At 42.7% G+C, this 17,603-nt stretch overlaps 2 protein-coding genes across 2 annotated transcripts; both read left to right on the top strand.

The window, feature by feature from the left end:
* Positions 1-2,274: 2,274 nt before the first annotated feature.
* LOC108430783 (coagulation factor XIII B chain-like) lies at positions 2,275-10,975 on the top strand. The gene is made up of 6 exons (XM_017703492.2): positions 2,275-2,542; positions 2,789-2,851; positions 7,086-7,247; positions 7,345-7,485; positions 10,637-10,653; positions 10,811-10,975. The coding sequence occupies exons 1-6, from the start codon at positions 2,341-2,343 to the stop codon at positions 10,811-10,813; spliced, it is 588 nt and encodes a 195-aa protein (XP_017558981.1). The 5' UTR covers positions 2,275-2,340; the 3' UTR covers positions 10,814-10,975.
* Positions 10,976-11,798: 823 nt separating this feature from the next.
* LOC108430717 (complement factor H-related protein 2-like) lies at positions 11,799-16,513 on the top strand. Its single transcript, XM_017703367.2, has 6 exons — positions 11,799-12,083; positions 12,330-12,392; positions 12,467-12,625; positions 12,731-12,874; positions 16,154-16,170; positions 16,350-16,513. The coding sequence occupies exons 1-6, from the start codon at positions 11,882-11,884 to the stop codon at positions 16,350-16,352; spliced, it is 588 nt and encodes a 195-aa protein (XP_017558856.1). The 5' UTR covers positions 11,799-11,881; the 3' UTR covers positions 16,353-16,513.
* Positions 16,514-17,603: the final 1,090 nt, after the last annotated feature.

Below are 17,603 nucleotides of genomic sequence, written 5' to 3'. Positions count from 1 at the left end.
TAACGTGAGGCTGAAATTGACTTCTTGTTCAGATTTTCTTCTTCCACCTTAAATGAAGCAACAGTTATTATTATAATGTCGGACGGACCAGAATGTAGCTGCTGCACCATTTAAGGTGGAACGAGAAACTCTGAACAAGATGCTGGCAGATGTGAAGCTGACTTCAGCTTTGTAGTTTTAATGCTGTGTCACGACTGGCCCCTCCCAGTCCTCCATGTGCTTTGGTTTTCCTTTGGTCCTGTCCATGTACTTCCTTGTTTAGATTCTTTCCTGTCCTGCCCCCTTGTTTCCAGACCCTGCCCTTGATTGTTCTCACCTGTGTCTTGTTAACCTGTTCTAGATTTTATTGGCTGTTTGACCCTAGACTGTTTAGACCCTGAGTATGGATTTGCCCCTAATAAATCTCACTTCTCTCAGCATACGTGTCCGCCTCATCATAGCTCCCCGGCCTTACACGCTGGTAGTATTTTTAACAGGATGATTTAAGCTGTCAGAATATCCTACCTGGAGTTCAGGTTGGGGTAGTTTAGGTTTGCAGTAGGATATTTCGACAATGCAGCACAAGTCGTCACATATGCTGATAAATGATCTAATATGTTAGGAATTCTCTTCAGCTCTTGAAGTCCTGACCAATAGAAGAACTCACTTAACTACATCTACATAGACATCACAAAGAACAATCCCTAATTATCTTATCTGTCATGTTGTGACGGTGGGGAGCGATAAGGCGGAAGAAACAAAACCATACAGAGACCAAACAATACATATCAAACATATCAAACAATTCAAACAATACACGTCAAACAATTCAAACATAGACCAGCACTAGAATAGGGAAAACACAGGGCTTAAATACAAGAGGGCTAACAAGGGATAACAGGACACAGGTGGAAAACAGGTGGGAACAATCGAGGGTGGAGACAAGAAACAAGGGGGCAGAACCAAAGGAGGAAACCAAACAAAGAAGCACATGGACATGTAAACAGATGCACATGAAAGACTGGGAGGGGTCGATCGTGACAGAACTCCCCCTACAAGGTACGTGGCCACACGTAGGCAGGCGGTGGATCTGGAGGCGCGGTGACTGGCGGAAGGTCCGGGCATGCTGCGGGTTGCATCCACAGGAACAGATGTGCGGCCAGGGGATCAGGATCTTGGGCGGGAACTGCTGCACCAACCTGGAGGAACAAACAGAAACAGGAACCTCTCAGCTGCCCCCAAGGCTCACCCAAGCTATAGGAAGCTCGCAATGGCACTTGAGAACGAGCCGAGTACCATACTAAGGGATAACTGCATGTTCCTGCTGTCTAACCATGTCATGCATGTTACTCAAGTTGGGAAGAGCCTAGCTGCTTACCTGAGCTTTCATCGTCATGATACAAGGCAGGATGGTCCTTCGCCTTTCTACGGGAACGATGAGACACTTGTGTACCCTCAGCGCCAGGGAATTTGCTGTCTCCGGCTTGGTGGCATTGGGACACGGGTAACTCGGGCTGTGTAGAACGAGCCAGAGTTTCGTCCCAACCAGAGTCTCAGAGCTTTCTCGCTGCGTCCTTGGTTGGCTGGTATTTCTGTGATGGTGGGGAGCGATAAGGTGGAAGAAACAAAACCATACAGAGACCAAACAATACATATCAAACATATCAAACAATTCAAACAATACACATCAAACAATTCAAACAAAGGTCAGCACCAGACTAGGGAAAAACACGGCTTAAGTACAAGAGGGCTAACAAGGGATAACAAGACACAGGTAAAAAACAGGTGGGAACAATCAAGGGTGGAGACAAGAAACAAGGGGGCAGAACCGGGAGGAAACAAAACAAAGAAGCACATGGACATGTAAACAGATGCACATGGAAGACTGGGAGGGGCCAATCGTGGCACGTCAATTATCAATAATAGCAATATGGCACTGCTATGTTACTGATATCCTGCTAAATTACACTGACATAAAATAAAATAAAGTAAGCAAAGGTGTTACGAAATTTGAAGTTCAGATTAGGACGTTTTTTTGTTTTTCCAAGATCTTGCCTTTGATCCAAAGGGGCTACCAGATGCCACAAAGGTTGAACCCTAAGAACAGTGGATGTGGTTGAAGGTGTTCATGGTTTTCTATAAAAAGATGATGAGTTTTCACTGAAAAGCTCGTCTTTGGCTATGAAGAGCTTGTAAAACAGCCTGTAGAGAACAGAGAAGGTACTGAAGTCCATGTTTGCTTTGGAAGCAAGAGGTTTATGTAATACAGTGATTCCACAGTCCAGTGTTACCCTTTAAATCACCACCTCATTTACTGCTGGTCAAACCTCTGGGTGAAGCACAGCTGTATCAGACGCAGTGATGGTGAAGACGGCGACTGCTGTACTGTCGGCACTGCTGCTGTGTGTGGGGGGCGCACTGGCGCAGGACTTCATGTCGCCGAACGTGAACATTATGGAAGAACTGGGGAAACTGAAGAACATGGAAGAACGACTGAGAACCTTGGAAGAAACTGTGCAGAACCAGAGGGTCTTGGTGGAGCAACTGCAGAAGGAGAATGGAGGTAAATCTTAGCCCTAAATCTCTGACGTATTCTGCATAATTTGTAAAGCAGTTTTCAAGCTTGGCCTGAAGGGTCGGAGTCATTTTACCAGAGAAGCTTTTTAATGTTCATCTTCAGGAAAAACGATAATCAGTACGGGGGATGATTGACCTCTGTGTTAGTTTCAGTGGAAGGGTTTGGAAGTAAAGTTTTCCAATCAGTGGACACATAATGATTAACCTATGAATCAATGTTTATGTTAACCAGCCCTGAAGACAACGGTGGAAACGATGCAGGCTAAACTGGAATCACTGGAGAGCAGTAAACCAGGTGATAAAAACAGAAACACACATTTAACAAAATCTAATATCAGCTCTGAGTGTTGAGTGAGTCACTCTTTAGCTTTATTCCAGCTTCCATTCTTTTCAGGAGACAAACATTGCACCAATATTTGAACTGCGAATTAGACAGTCCTGTGAGGATAAACCAGGGGTCAGTGGCCTTCAGTAGAGATTTACGGGTACTATTATAACCCTGAATTCCCCCATATCATAACATCTCAGTGTCAGATTCCGCTATGGACGTGTTTTGTACTCTTTAGAACCAGCATGTATACAGAGTAAGATCTAGGCACATTACATTGGAGTAATGACTTATTTTCTCAAAATGTTATTTACTATAATGCAACCCCATTTCCAAAAAAATTTAGATGCTTTGAAAAATGTAAATAAAAACAAATTGCAATAATGTAAAAATCATTTACACCCTATATTTCATTGAAAATGCTCCAAAGACACCATATAACATTGTTGAAAGTTAGAAATTTTTATTGTTTTTTGAAAAATAGTTGCCCATTTTGAATTTGATGCCAGCAACTAGTTCCAAAAAAGTTGAGACAGGGGCGAAAAACCCTTGTAAATTTGTGTAATGCTTAAAAAAAACAGTGGTTGATTGGCAACAGGCATCGGTAACATGATTGGGTATAAAGAGCATCTGAGAGAGGTGGAGTCTTTCAGAAGTAAAGGTGAGGAGGGGTCACCACTCTGTGAAAGACTGCATCATCAAATAGAGCAACAGTTCAAGAAGAACGTTTCTCAACATAAAACATAAAAGAGCTTCTGCTTTTCATCGTCTACGGTTAGAATATCATTAAAGACTCTGAGAATCTGGAGAAATCTCTGTCTGTGAGGGACGAGGCTGAAAACCAGGATCTGCTGGCCGTGATCTTTGGGCCCTCAGGCAGCGCTGCATTAAAAACAGACCTGATTCTGTAGTGGAAATCACTGCATGGGCTCAGAAACACTTCTGAAAACCACTGTCTGTGAACACAGTTCATCACTGCATCCACAAACGCTGTTAAACTCTAAAACACAAAGAAGAACCCAAATATAAACAGGATCCAGAAACGCTGCCACCTTCTCTGGGCCTGAGCTCATTTAAAATGGACTGAGGGGAAGTGGAAAAGTGTCCTGGGCAAATATTTTTCAAAAAACAATAAAATTTTTCAGTTTCAATATTTGATTTGTTGTCTTTGTAGTATTTTCCTTTAAAAACACGGTTTACATGATTTTCACATCACTGCATCCTACTGATTACCCATCCTAATTTACATTCTGCACAGCGTCCCAACTTTTTTGGAAATGGGGCTGTAATAGAGAAGCTCAAAATACTGACTGTAAAAACATTTATTATAATAAATGACTTGTTTTCTCATAACAATATGTCCCACTTCCTAGTGAGATCTCTTAGTAGCTACTGTCTACATAGGCAGCTGTCTAAGAGGCAACATGGAAACGCCATCTAACACTATCAGACAGATAAATTAGACACTATTTAAACAGCAGTGGCGTCGCAACTTGCTCCAGCTCACTGTACAAGACCGGCGTTTACCATCAGAGTCGCCTCAGCATTTCACCACCATCGATCCTGATCTGCCGGTTTTTTATAGAGATTTTAAAAGTATTTGAATGAAACAACAGAATGCACAGGTCAGATACCAATAAATTTACAGTTAAAGACAGTCTTTCGGTAGTTATCGAACTACGTACACAGCTACATACAATTACAACATTTTAGTAATCAATTTATTTACACTGAATTTGCATAAATATTCATGAACCAGTCACTTCATTAAACCCACCTTCTTTTATCAACACTCATTGTCCATTTTAACAACCTCGTTTCTATACTCACTGTCCACTTTATCAGCTCCACTGACCATATAGCTGCACTCTGTAGCTCTACAGTTACAGACTGTAGTCCATCTGTTTCTCTGATACTCTGTTACCCTGTTCTTCAGTGGTCAGGACCCGCATGGACCCTCACAGAGCAGGTACTGTTTGGGTGGTGGGTCATTCTCAGCACTGCAGTAACACTGACGTGGTGGTGGTGTGTTAGTGTGTCGCACCACCACCACATCAGTGTCACAGCAGTGCTGAGATTGACCCAGTTTTCCTGATTGACTGGTTTTCCTGATTAGGGGGAATCAGATGAGCTCCTGCTGATTTCCAATGAAAATCTGAAGCAACTGGAGTTTTTCTCCCTGGTGAACAGCCTCTCTCTCTATACGAGCCTTTATGAAGGATTCAAGCGCTGATCTGCTGCCCCACAGAGCAAAACAGCTCACAGAGAACTAAATAGCTAACAAGCAAATCTAGCAAATTACAGGAAAGCACCATATAACATTCATTATTCTACCAATGGATCAACGACTAGACAGCACTAGCTCATCAGTAGTTAACGTTTGAGGAAACGTAAGTTTGACAAACTTACTTGGTTGTCAGCCAGCTAACAACATGGCCTGAGGCTTCAAAATCCGTGCATGCATGGATGCTGACGGTGTTCTGAATACTGTAAATGGTAAATTGCAAAATATAGGCTGTTTGTGCACCAACAAAATCAGAATAACTTACATTTGATAATGACTTCGCCGCATGCTGAACCGCTTACTCCCGTCATCTTCAAACAAAAGTTGCGCTGCATTGCATCGTGGGATTGCCTCAAGGCTTTTTTTAACTGCTTAAAAAAAGCCTGCTCTCTCGAAAAATTAATTAACTGCTCTCTCGAAAAATAATATACCTCAGTAGGCAGCATGAGGTATCTAAGAATTTTGAGGTATCTAAGGATTGAGATAGTCTTCTTATCAAGAGCACATACAGGGTGACCCAAAAAAATTGCCCTTCATTTCCTAGTAATAAAAGCCAATTCTCCTCAAATGATCCCAATTTTAACAAAATGTGTAAAAACTAACCAAGTTCAATCGTTTGTGTTTTTCATGGTGAAGAACGGCATTCACTAGAAATGAAAGGGCATTTTGTGTGGTAGAATGTGCACAAACACAGTCAAACAAGACTGTCCAGCGCATTCTCGAGAAAATTCAATAAAAATACACCAACTGGGGACCGGAGCTGGAATACTGACTTGACGTACATCGTGTCACAGGCGGTGCGCATACTGAACATTGATGAAGCTTTAAAATCAGTAATAACATCTACATCCCTCTGAATTTCTTGTTAGAATTTTGATAAATGAATTTTGTTTTGGTGGTTCGGGCATCTGATCCGGATGCCCCCTGGACGCCTCCCAGTGGCGGTGTTCCAGGCATGGCCTACCGGGACAAGACCCCGGGGTCGCCCTAGGACCCACTGGAGGGATTATGTCTCCAAGTTGGCCTGGGAGCGGCTTGGGGTCCCCGGGAATGAGCTGGAGGAAGTTGCGGGGGACAGGGTCATCTGGGATTCTCTGCTCTCCCAACTGCTACCGCGACCCTGTTTGGACTAGCGGGCAACGATGATGGATGGATGGATGGATGGAATTTTGTTTTGTTCAAGCCCATTTCATTTCGTTTGCCTACGACATGCAGTTACTCAGATATTAACGTCTCAAATGATGTCAATTTTTTGGGACACCCTGTATTATGACGTAAAATGATGTCTATGTACAGGAGCTCGCTAGATTTTGAGACACATCCAACGCCTTAGTAAGTTTAAATAATGACTTATTGACTCAAAATATGGATATACTTTGTCAAAATAATGACTATACGTATGCGATAATTGACGTTTTATCCCAAATTCTCAAATTCTTCAGAAAATTATTAATTACTTTGAGATATTAAGTCAAAATTTCAGAGGAAAAGTCCATTTTGAGGTGCTTTAACTCTACAAGGTATAATTTAGTCAATAGTCTATATTTTTTTATATTAAGTCAATATGTTGGAGTTCTGCTGCCAAAATAAAGGGAGGGGGAGAATTCACTTTTTAAACACTTGTTAGGCAGGGACATAAAAATGTGTTTAACAAGTGGTTAGAAAGGAAAGTAACACTGCACTCCACTGCTGACCGCAATGAAACGTCCACAAACCTCCACAAATTTACTGCTGGACCCACAACCTGATGCGGAAGCTTCCTTCAACTGGCTTTGATTATTGTTCCTTTCTCTGAATGCCATCCTGTTTTTATGATAAACTCATTCATTTGTATGAAAAATTTGAAATCTTTGTTAATTTCTTATTAATAATCCTGTAATCTCATCTTCACTAAACACTAATGTCTGTTATGTTCAGTCAGGCATTGTGGAGATTTACCCATTATTGAACACGGAGATGTTACGGAGGCTCCAGATGGGCTGGCATTAACAGTGAGGTGCGCTTATCTTCACAAACTTAACGGACCAGCAGAAGTAAAGTGTGTTGACAGGAAATGGACACAGCTGCCTGCTTGTAAAGGTCAGTTTCACTTATAGCTCAACACGAAAGTTGAAAGTGTAAATTCATTAATTCAGCTAATCTGCAGATGATTGACCTCTATTCTCTGATTCCTCAGCTCCATGTAAACTGGATCAGTCAAAGTTTCATTATTCTCAAAGAGAGTACATGCTGCACGGAGAAGAGGAAGGGCTTTTTTGTACTGCCTTTGCCAGAGTACAGGTCAAATGTGACAACGGAAGAGCGCTCTATAGAGGATGTGAGTGTCCTTCATGTCCGTCCTGCCCATAAACACCCTGCTTTTATCTGAGTTACTGCGAGTCACAGCTCAGTTACTATCCATCCATCCATCCATTTTCCAAGCCGCTTCTCCGTCAGGGTCGCGGGGGGGAGCTGGAGCCTATCCCAGCAGTCTTCGGGCGGAAGGCAGGATACACCATGGACAGGTCGCCAGTCCATCGCAGGGCAGACACACAGACACAGACAGTCACTCACACACTCACACCTAGGGACAATTTAGCACACCCAATTGGCCTGACTGCATGTCTTTGGACTGTGGGAGGAAACCGGAGAACCCGGAGGAAACCCACGCAGACACGGGGAGAACATGCAAACTCCACACAGAGAGGACCCCGGTCACCCGGCCGGGGAATCGAACCCAGGCCCTCCTTGCTGTGAGGCGACAGCGCTACCCACCACGAGCTCAGTTACTATGAAATTCTTAATTACTGGGAAGGGAAAAAAGAGCAACTAGCTTGTAAGTTTCATAACTACAATAAAGAATATATATAAATAAAATGTGGTTTATATCTCGCTGTTGTCGGAACAAAACCTTGTATCTCCATTTTTGTCAATTTTGAGTTTTTGACATGATATGAAAATGCATGTTGCCCTTTATATTGTGTGTAAATTACATGAAGGATGGACCAAAAGAAATGGAACAAAATGACTTCTGGTTCCATTGACTTACATTGAAAGTAATGTGTGTTTTTTTCCTTCTCCTGTAAAGTTACCGTTTTGGAGATACAAGGTTTTGTTCCGACAGCAGTGATGCAAAAAAAAAGCAGAAAGAGAAAAAATAAAATAAGATAAAATAACTTAAATGCTATACAAATTTACAGACAAAAAGACGACTGCACATGACCTATCAAACTTGAATTTTTCCAGTTATAAACTGCACTGGCCCATTGAAATGAACTGTTAATTGCACAGTATGACACTGGACCATAACCCGATTAGTCACGTTTGTATTAATCAGATCAGTCACATGTTTGTGTTTAACAGAGCTGTGGCCCTGTTGTAAAAACTGTCTTTTCGTCTGTTTGTCCTTGTTTTCATTTGTCTGTAACGTCTGCCAGATGGCATCAGTTCAAACACTCGGTATCCTGGGTGTGTGCTGTTGTTTTTAATTCCGTCTGCCCTTCTGAGACAGCGGTTGCTGTAGAGTTCCTTAAGGGATGGTAGGGGATGTCCAATGATTTTTGGGCGGTGTTGATGACCCTTTGTAAGTCCTTTTTGTGTGACATGGAGAACCACACAGAGATACAATAAGTCACCACACTCTCCACGGAGCAGCGGTAGAAAACAGTCAGCAATTCCTTCTTAAGATTGAGCATCCTGAGGATCCTTAGGAAGAGGAGACGTTGCTGTGCCCTTTTCATGACCGCTGAGGTGTTGGAACTCCATTGGAGGTCTGCATCCATATGCATCCCAAGGAACTTGAAACTGGATACCCTCTCCACACACTGCCCATTTATCCAGATTGGCTGCAAATTGGACTTCCTCCTCCTGAAGTCTACAATGAGTTCTTTACTTTTGCAGGTGTTGATGACTAAGTTGTTGTCTGAACACCAATGCACCATCCTTTTGACCTCCTCCTGGTATGCTCCTGATTTTTGTTGGGAGTGACAAGGACGGACAAGATTAGAAATGAGCAGATCAGAGGGACAGTTAAGGTGGAGCAGTTTGGAGATAAAGCCAGAGAGGCCAGGTTGAGATGGTTTGGACATGTGTTGAGGAGGAATAGTGGATATATTGGTAAAGAATGTTGGAGATGGAGCTGCCGGGTAGAAGGAGAAGAGGTAGACCTCAGAGAAGGTTTATGGATGTAGTGAAGGTGGACATGGAGATGGTTGGTGTAAAAGTAGAGGAGGCAATGGATAGGGCAAGATGGAGGCAGATGATCCGCTGTGGCGACCCCTAAAGGGAGCAGCCGAAAGAAGAAGAAGAAGAAGAAGAAGAAGAAGGATGGTGTCATCTGCGAACTTAACTGTAATGTTGTCTGGATGGATACTAACACAGTCATATGTGTCCAGGGTATAGAGTAGTGGACCAACTCTAACTCTCTGTATGCGATCTGAGAGGAAGTCTCTAATCCAGCAGCAGATGTTTTCTGAAAGACCAATGTCCAGTAACTTAACTGTCAGTCTTTCCGGGAGTATGGTATTGAAAGCAGAGCTAAAGTCAACAAAGAGCAGCCTGGCATTGCACCCCTACACACACACATATATACACACACTCACCGGCCACTTTATTAAGTACACCTTGCTAGTAAAAGGTTGGACCCTCTTTTGCCTTCAGAACTGCCTTAATTCTTCATGGCAGACTTTCAACAAGGTGTTGGAAACGTTCCTCAGAGATTCTGGTTGGTTACTTGAGTTCCTGTTGCCTTTCTATCATTCATCATCTTTTTCGGACCGTTCTCTGTAAACCCTAGAGATGGTTGTGCGTGAAAATCCCAGCAGATCAGCAGTTTCTGAAATACTCAGACCAGCCCGTCTGGCACCAACAACCACACCACGTTCAAAGTCCCTTAAATCCCCTTTCTTCCCCGTTCTGATGCTCGGTCTGCACTTCAGCAAGTTGTCTTGACCACCTCTACATGCCTAAATGCATTGAGTGGCAGCCGTGTGATTGGCTGATTAGCTATTTGTAACAACAAGCAACTGAACCAACTGTACCTAATAAAATGGCCGGTGAGTGTATGTGTATTGTAATGCCAAGCATTGGCTGGGGTGGTGAGAGCCCTGACCTCAACCCCATCAAACACTTTTGAGATGAGCTACAATGACTGTGAGCCAGGCCCTCTCGTGCAACATCGGTGTCTGACCAAATGTTAAAAATAACCACTTTACCCTAAACAGGTCAGCGTTACTGAGGGGAAAACCCAGGTAGGCGGTCAGTACCTTACTGAAACAGACGCTGACGACTAACCATATAAAACACATTTATTACACACTCCAACCAAGAGGGAACATAAATAGTCTGAGGGCTAAACGGTCCATCTGTGCAGGAGCCGCTCGGAGATTTCTCTGCTCTGCTTTTCAGAAAACTGGACATTTTTCATCTCTGAGGGATTTTATTTGGCTTGTATTTGTGCTGTAGTTGATGACGGTTTCATCTGTTTTCAGGTGGTGATAAAGACTGGGTAAGTATAAACACAACATCTCAGCATTTCAAATGATTCGACCTCGTAAGTTGTGATATGACAGAAGGAGAAATAACTGTATCGGTCAACACGGCTAATAACAGCTCTAAATCATTGTAATAAAGTGTGTAATTAATGCTTTTTCGTGTCTTTACAGTGAGATGTGTGTGAACGTCTTCCTGCTGCAGCTTTTACTGAAACACACAAAACTGCAGAGCGACTGGAACGACCTGTAACTGCTGTACCTTTAAGCGTTACTGTAACGTTTCTCAGAACGTCTGATTAAAAATAGATCCTGAATAAACAACTGTGGACAACTGTGGTTCTTTCTTCTCATCATAGCATGTTTCCTGTGTGATCTTTAATGGTTCTGATGTTTTACACTTGCAGTGGAAGAATCATATTTATTATTATTATAATGTCTGACGGATCAAAATGGTTACGGTAGGATATTTTGGCAATGCAGCACAATTAGTCACATACGCTGATAACTGATCTAATGTGTTAGGACTTCTCTTCTGCCCCTGAAGTCCTGACCAATAGGAGAGCTCACTTAGGATCTACGTAGACACCACAGAAAAGAACTATCCCTGATTATGTTATCTGTCATGTCAATTATCGATTAAATAAATAAAATGTTACCAATTTTTACTTAATAACCCTGTGTCACGTGTTCAGTCACCTGACCTCTAAGTTCTAAGTTAATTTACATTTACGGCATTTGGCTGACGCTCTTATCCAGAGCGACTTACAATTTGACTATTTTACACAGGTAAGCGGAGGTGGTGTTAGGAGTCTTGCCCAAGGACTCTTATTGGTGTAGTGTAGGGTGTTTGCCAAAGTTGGGATTGAACCGCAGTCTACAGTGTAGAAGGCAGAAGTGTTACCCACTACACTAACCAACCAATTAGTTTTTCCCAGATCTTGGCTTTGATCCTTATAAAGGGGCCGCAAAAGTTGAACCCTAAAAACAGTAGCTGTGGTTGAAGGTGTTCATGGTTTTCTACAAAAAGATCATGAGTTTTCACTGAAAAGCTCGTCTTTGGCTATGAAGAGCTTGTAAAACAGCCTGTAGAGAACAGAGAAGGTACTGAAGTCCATGTTTGCTTTGGAAGCAAGAGCTTTATGTAAGACAGTGATTCCACAGTCCAGTGTTACCCTTTAAATCACCACCTCATTTACTGCTGGTCAAACCTCTGGGTGAAGCACAGCTGTATCAGATGCAGAGATGGTGAAGACGGCGACTGCTGTACTGTCGGCACTGCTGCTGTGTGTGGGGGGCGCACTGGCGCAGGACTTCATGTCGCCGAACGTGAACATTATGGAAGAACTGGGGAAACTGAAGAACATGGAAGAACGACTGAGAACCATGGAAGGAATGATGCAGAACCAGAGGGTCTTGGTGGAGCAACTGCAGAAGGAGAATGGAGGTAAATCTTAGCCCTAAATCTCTGACGTATTCTGCATAATTTGTAAAGCAGTTTTCAAGCTTAGCCTGAAGGGTCGGAGTCATTTTAACAGAGAAGCTTTTTAATGTTCATCTTCAGGAAAAACGATTATCAGTACGGGGGATGATTGACCTCTGTGTTAGTTTCAGTGGAAGGGTTTGGAAGTAAAGTTTTCCAATCAGTGGACACATAATGATTAACCTATGAATCAATGTTTATTTTAACCAGCCCTGAAGACGACGGTGGAAACGATGCAGGCTACACTGGAATCACTGCAGAGCTTTAAAGCAGGTGAACCAGAGCAAAGTGATGCTAATCCTGTCTTCTCATCTTCACTAAACACTAAAACTGTCTGTTATTTTCAGCTCTCTGTGGAGATTATCCCGCTGTTGAAAATGCCAATGTTACGGAGGTTCTAGGTGGGCTGATATTAAAAGTGAGCTGTGCTGCACTTTACAAACTCGTCGGACCAGAAGAAGTAATGTGTGTTAAAGGGAAATGGTCAGATCTTCCTGCTTGTAAAGGTCAGTTTCACTTGATACTCGACAGAAATGAAAGAAGCTGAAAGTGTAAATTCACTAATTCAGCTAACCTGCAAAAGATTTTTGACCGCTTCTCTGTTTCCACAGCTCCATGTAGACTGGATCAGTCAAAGTTTCGTTCTCCGCAAAGAGAGTACATGCAGCACGGAGAAATAAGCACCTTCATGTGTTCTTCCTCTTTTCTCAGAGTGCACATCAAATGTGAGGACGGAAGAGCGTACTACAAAGGATGTGAGTGTCTTTCATACGCATAAACATTTACATTTGCAGCATTTAGCAGACGCTCTCATTCAGAGCAACTTAAGTGCTTTGTTGTCCACTCGAAGAAAGTATCTTTGCTAGTTACAATTAGGTTAGAGAGAAAGCTGCTCCTGAGCTGAGATACTGCTAGAAACGAAAGCCCTTGTTGAAACCTAGAGAACAAGAACATAGCGTAATACATTTCAATAAATATTTAACTCAGTGCTCACTTAAGTGCTGTAAAGAGAGACTTGTCTTCAGTCTGCGTTTGAAGACCATGAGAGACTCTGCTGTACAGACAGCCAGTGGGAGTTCATTGCACCTCCCGGGCACCAGGACAGAGTATTGATGCTTGCCTTCCACATGTCTTGAAGGATGGTTGGTCAAGCCGAGCTGTACTCGAAGGGCTCAAGTTACAGTTTGAGTTTTGACTATTGCAATCAGGTCAGGAGGGGCTGGTCCATTTTTGGCTTTGTAGGCATCAGGGTTTTAAATCTGATGCTGCTACAGGAAGCCAGTGAAGGGAGAACAGCAGTGGGGTGATGTGGCTGAACTTGGGCAGATTGAAGACGAGCCGTGTTGCTGCATTCTGGATGAGTTGCAGAGGCTTGATGGCCACATAGGAAGACCAGCAAAGAGCGAGTTGCGGTAGTCAAGCCTTGAGAGGACTGAACAAGCACCTGGGCGGCCTCTCGAGTGACAAAGGGTGGAATCCTCCAAATGTTGTACATGAGAAACCTGCATGACCAGGTCAGGTTCACATTATGGGCTGAGAACGATAACTGGCCACCCAGAATCACATCGAGACTTCTTACATCTTCAGACAGAGCAATCAAGAGTTCCTGAATGAGATGGTAAGATCATGATGAGGACCTGTAGTTGCAGGGATGAATAACAGCTCAGTCTTGCTAGGATTGAGCTTCAGGTGCTTCAGGTGGTGAAAAGCCATTTATGAAGAGATGTCAGACATACATGTTGAGATGTGACTGGAAACCTGAGTATCAGAAGGTGGGAAGGAAAGCATTAGCTGGGTGTCTTCAGCATAGCAGTAATAAAAGAAGCCATGAGAGGATATTACATTACCAAGAGAACGAGTGTAAAGTGAAAAGAGAAGCGGACCCAGCACTGAGCCTTCTGGAACACCAGTGGAGAGTGTAAAGTGAAACGAGAAGAGGACTCAGAACTGAGCCTTGGGGGACACCAGTGAAGAGTTTAAAGTGTGTGATGGGTAGAAGCATAGGGCAAAAGGTGAGACCGTTAGGTTGAAAATGGTCGCTTAATTGTAGCGACTTTTATAGCGTCTTTGTCCGCTAGTGGCTCTGTACCGGCAAGAGGGGGCTTTTATTTTGACACTTGCGTTTTGATTGATCTCGGTTTCACCCGCTATATAGTCTCGCGCAGGGAGAACGAAGCATCATTTGATCTCGTGGTGGCAAATCTGAGCTCAGCGTCAGGAAGATCCGTGAAGCTGTATGTTTCTATCTTGCATTTTAAACTTTTGGGGAAGACCATAGGAACGTGACTGAGCCTGCTGGCGCCGTGTGTGTGCGAGAAGCCCACATTTACACAGGGAGAGTGGGGGGCTTTCTGAATCAGCAGTGTGGCATGGCAGATATTGTGTGAGCCCCTGGGGATATCTGGGGATGCTGTGCATCCCACCTGCTACAGTTAACCGGTCTGTACGACCAGCAACAATAGCCACTGTTTTTTTCTTCCCCTTTTTTTTTATATCTCTGCATTACATAATTTTAAATAGTTAATAAAGGAATATTTTAGTATATTATTGGGAGGCTTTTTGACCCAGGGCAGCCCTTAATATATTCTACCCCTGGTTAATCTGGTGCCTTTTTAATTTAGTAAGGACGGTTAGGAAGAGCACGCTGAAAGGTAGAGGATATTCAGCCCATTTAAGCCGGGTTTCTGTCCCACCTATATTGAAGGTTGCAGTGTCACGTTTGGTTTATTTCGATTTGATTAGTGTGGGTGATTGGAAGTATATTTATGTGATTTTGTTTCATCGTCTACTGAATTAATTTAATTGCAGTGTGTAATTTAGTATGGGGGGTTGAACCCAGGCTGGTATTGTGGTTCCTTTTTCTGCGTGGTTATTCTACCATTAGTAGTTAATAATCCATCGAGGCCCAGATTGTGCTAGGGTGATGTGATTTTAGAAGTGGGTCTGATATCGCTATGATGTGTGCATCTGTCAAATCTTCTATCCTTAATAAACCTGTTAATATACCAGCGTCTTAACGTCTCTGCGTGCCTTATTTAGGTAATTCTTTGGGTTGGCTACCGAATAACAATTGAATAAGGTAGCCCTTGGGTCAAAAGTGAAAAGAGAAGCAGACCCAGCACTGAGCCTTGTGCGACACCAGTGGAGAGTGTAAAATGAAAAAAGAAGAGGACAAAGAACTGAGACCTGTGGGACACGAGTGGAGAGTGTAAAGAAAAGGAGAAGAGGACCCAGAACCGAGCCTTGTGGGACACCAGCAAAGCGCCAGCATGGAGAGAATGTGAAGCCTCTCCATAAACACTCTATACTCTATCAGAATTACTGACTCTAATGTTACTCATATACATACAATCACTTACTATGAATCTTATTACTTGTTCATTCCGCAAACCTCTAAGGCGGCCTGCACACACGTTAGGAAGGGGAAAAAAGATCTTGAATTTTCAGCACATTGGAGCCACTTTAATTAAGAGAGGCAGTTAGAGCATCTTTCAGAGGAAACTAAGACACCCAAAATTATTACCCAATCGGGGACTTGAACCCCACTCTACAGCATACAAGGCTATTAATGCTACTAAGTATGCTCTCTATTTGTAATGAGTTTCAACTCTATTTAAGAGCTACACAGTCTGGCAAAAATCCCTGTTGTCACAATAACTAAGACATAGTTTAGCAAATAATTATCATTATTATTCATTCATAAAGAGACTCAGAGTTTTAACAGCGGGATTTCCAGCATTGGGAGTGACGTGTCCAAAACAGCTCAGAGTAACTGAGGGAAAGCTTAGGTAGGTGGTCAGTACTGCACCAAGAGGGGGCACCAAATAGTGCTAAATCTTGTGGAACCCAAGATGACCCACCAGCTTTATTCCTAAGCAAGACTGAGCCTTACCTCATTGAAACAGATACTGAACAATACCCATATAAAACAGTTGATGGTCCGTCTGTGCAGGAACAAAGCTGGAAAACACAAAGTGTTCAGCATGTATTTGTGTCCAAACAAACAGCTTAACGACTGTTTCTTTTGTTTTCAGGTGGTAATCACGACTGGGTAAGTATATAAACACAACATCTCAGCATTTCAAACAAGTCCTCATTGAAAATTTCGATATGGCAGAAGAAGAAGTTATTGCGCCAGTGTAGTTATCCTGTACCTGTTATACCCTGCTAATAACAGCTCTAAATCATTGTAATAAAGTGTGTAATTAATGCTTTTTCATGTGTTTACAGTGAGATGTGTGTGAACGTCTTCCTGCTGCAGCTTTTACTGAAACTCACGAAACTGCAGAGCGACTGGAACGACCTGTAACTGCTTTACCTTTAAGCGTTACTGTAACGTTCTCAGAACGTCTGATTAAAAACAGATCCTGAATAAACAACTGTGGACAACTGTGGTTCTTTCTTCTTGTCACCTTCTTTCACCCAGATCACATGAACCGTGTGAAAATTCACTAATAAATGAATTCCGTTCAGTTGAGGCTCAACCCTGGGAAACACAAGAGGTTAATGTAGAGGACAAAAACAACTGCTAGCCTGCTGCTGAATATTTGCCCTAATTTAACATCATACACTAATAATATCTAAAGCATCATAACGATATGTTTATATAACACAAACACAAGGACGCCTTACAATAGTAACAAAACACACAACTGACTAAACAAAACATCACAACATGCACACACAAAATTCCAGAGCTGTCTGGAGGAAACTCTCCACTCAGAACAGCAAGAACTACCAGCATCGAAACTACAGAGGAGATATTTTTTGACAGCCTAAAAAAACCTTTTTTGACTGAAACATCTAACCCTATCCATATACTATGAACAGGGTCGATTGGAGGTCGCCTTGCTAAGCAGGACCGTCTATGTAAGCAAACATTTCCATAAAATTAAAAAAAAAAAAATTCTGAAGCTTTTTCATCACTGGAATTAATCTAGTCTTTTGTCGGTGTCCAAAGTTTGTGTTTCATTGATGATCATTTCTATTTGACTGTAATAAATAATAATTACTCCCCAACCAGCTTCATCACACCACTGGACTCACGGACGCCGCTATAAACTGGTTTCAGTCTTATCTGACAGACAGAACAGAATACTTAACATACGGAAAGGCAAGATCCCAGACACAGACTGCGACCTGCGGAGTCCCCCAGGGGTCAGTCCTGGGCCCCATCCTCTTTACTATATACATGCTTCTCCTTGGCCATGTCATTAGTCGCATGGAATTTCACTCCACTGCTATGCTGATGATGTGCAACTTTACCTTCGAATCGATGCAAACTCCTGTGTGGCCTCTTCATCGTCAACGCCATCATCACAACTTGCTGCCTGTCTAGAAGATATACAGGTGTGGATGGAACTCAACTTCCTTCAGTTGAACAGTACCAAACCAGAGGCAATCATGACTGGCACCCCACATCAGACTCAGTCAACCTCCATAACGTAGGTCTTTGATTTCATAGAAATGCTTCTACTGTATAGC

The sequence above is a fragment of the Pygocentrus nattereri genome, chromosome 2 (genome assembly GCF_015220715.1).
Source record: "Pygocentrus nattereri isolate fPygNat1 chromosome 2, fPygNat1.pri, whole genome shotgun sequence".
Taxonomy (NCBI): Eukaryota; Metazoa; Chordata; class Actinopteri; order Characiformes; family Serrasalmidae; genus Pygocentrus; species Pygocentrus nattereri.
Note: the sequence above shows the minus strand (reverse complement) of the source record. Positions and strands in the feature narration are given on the sequence as shown.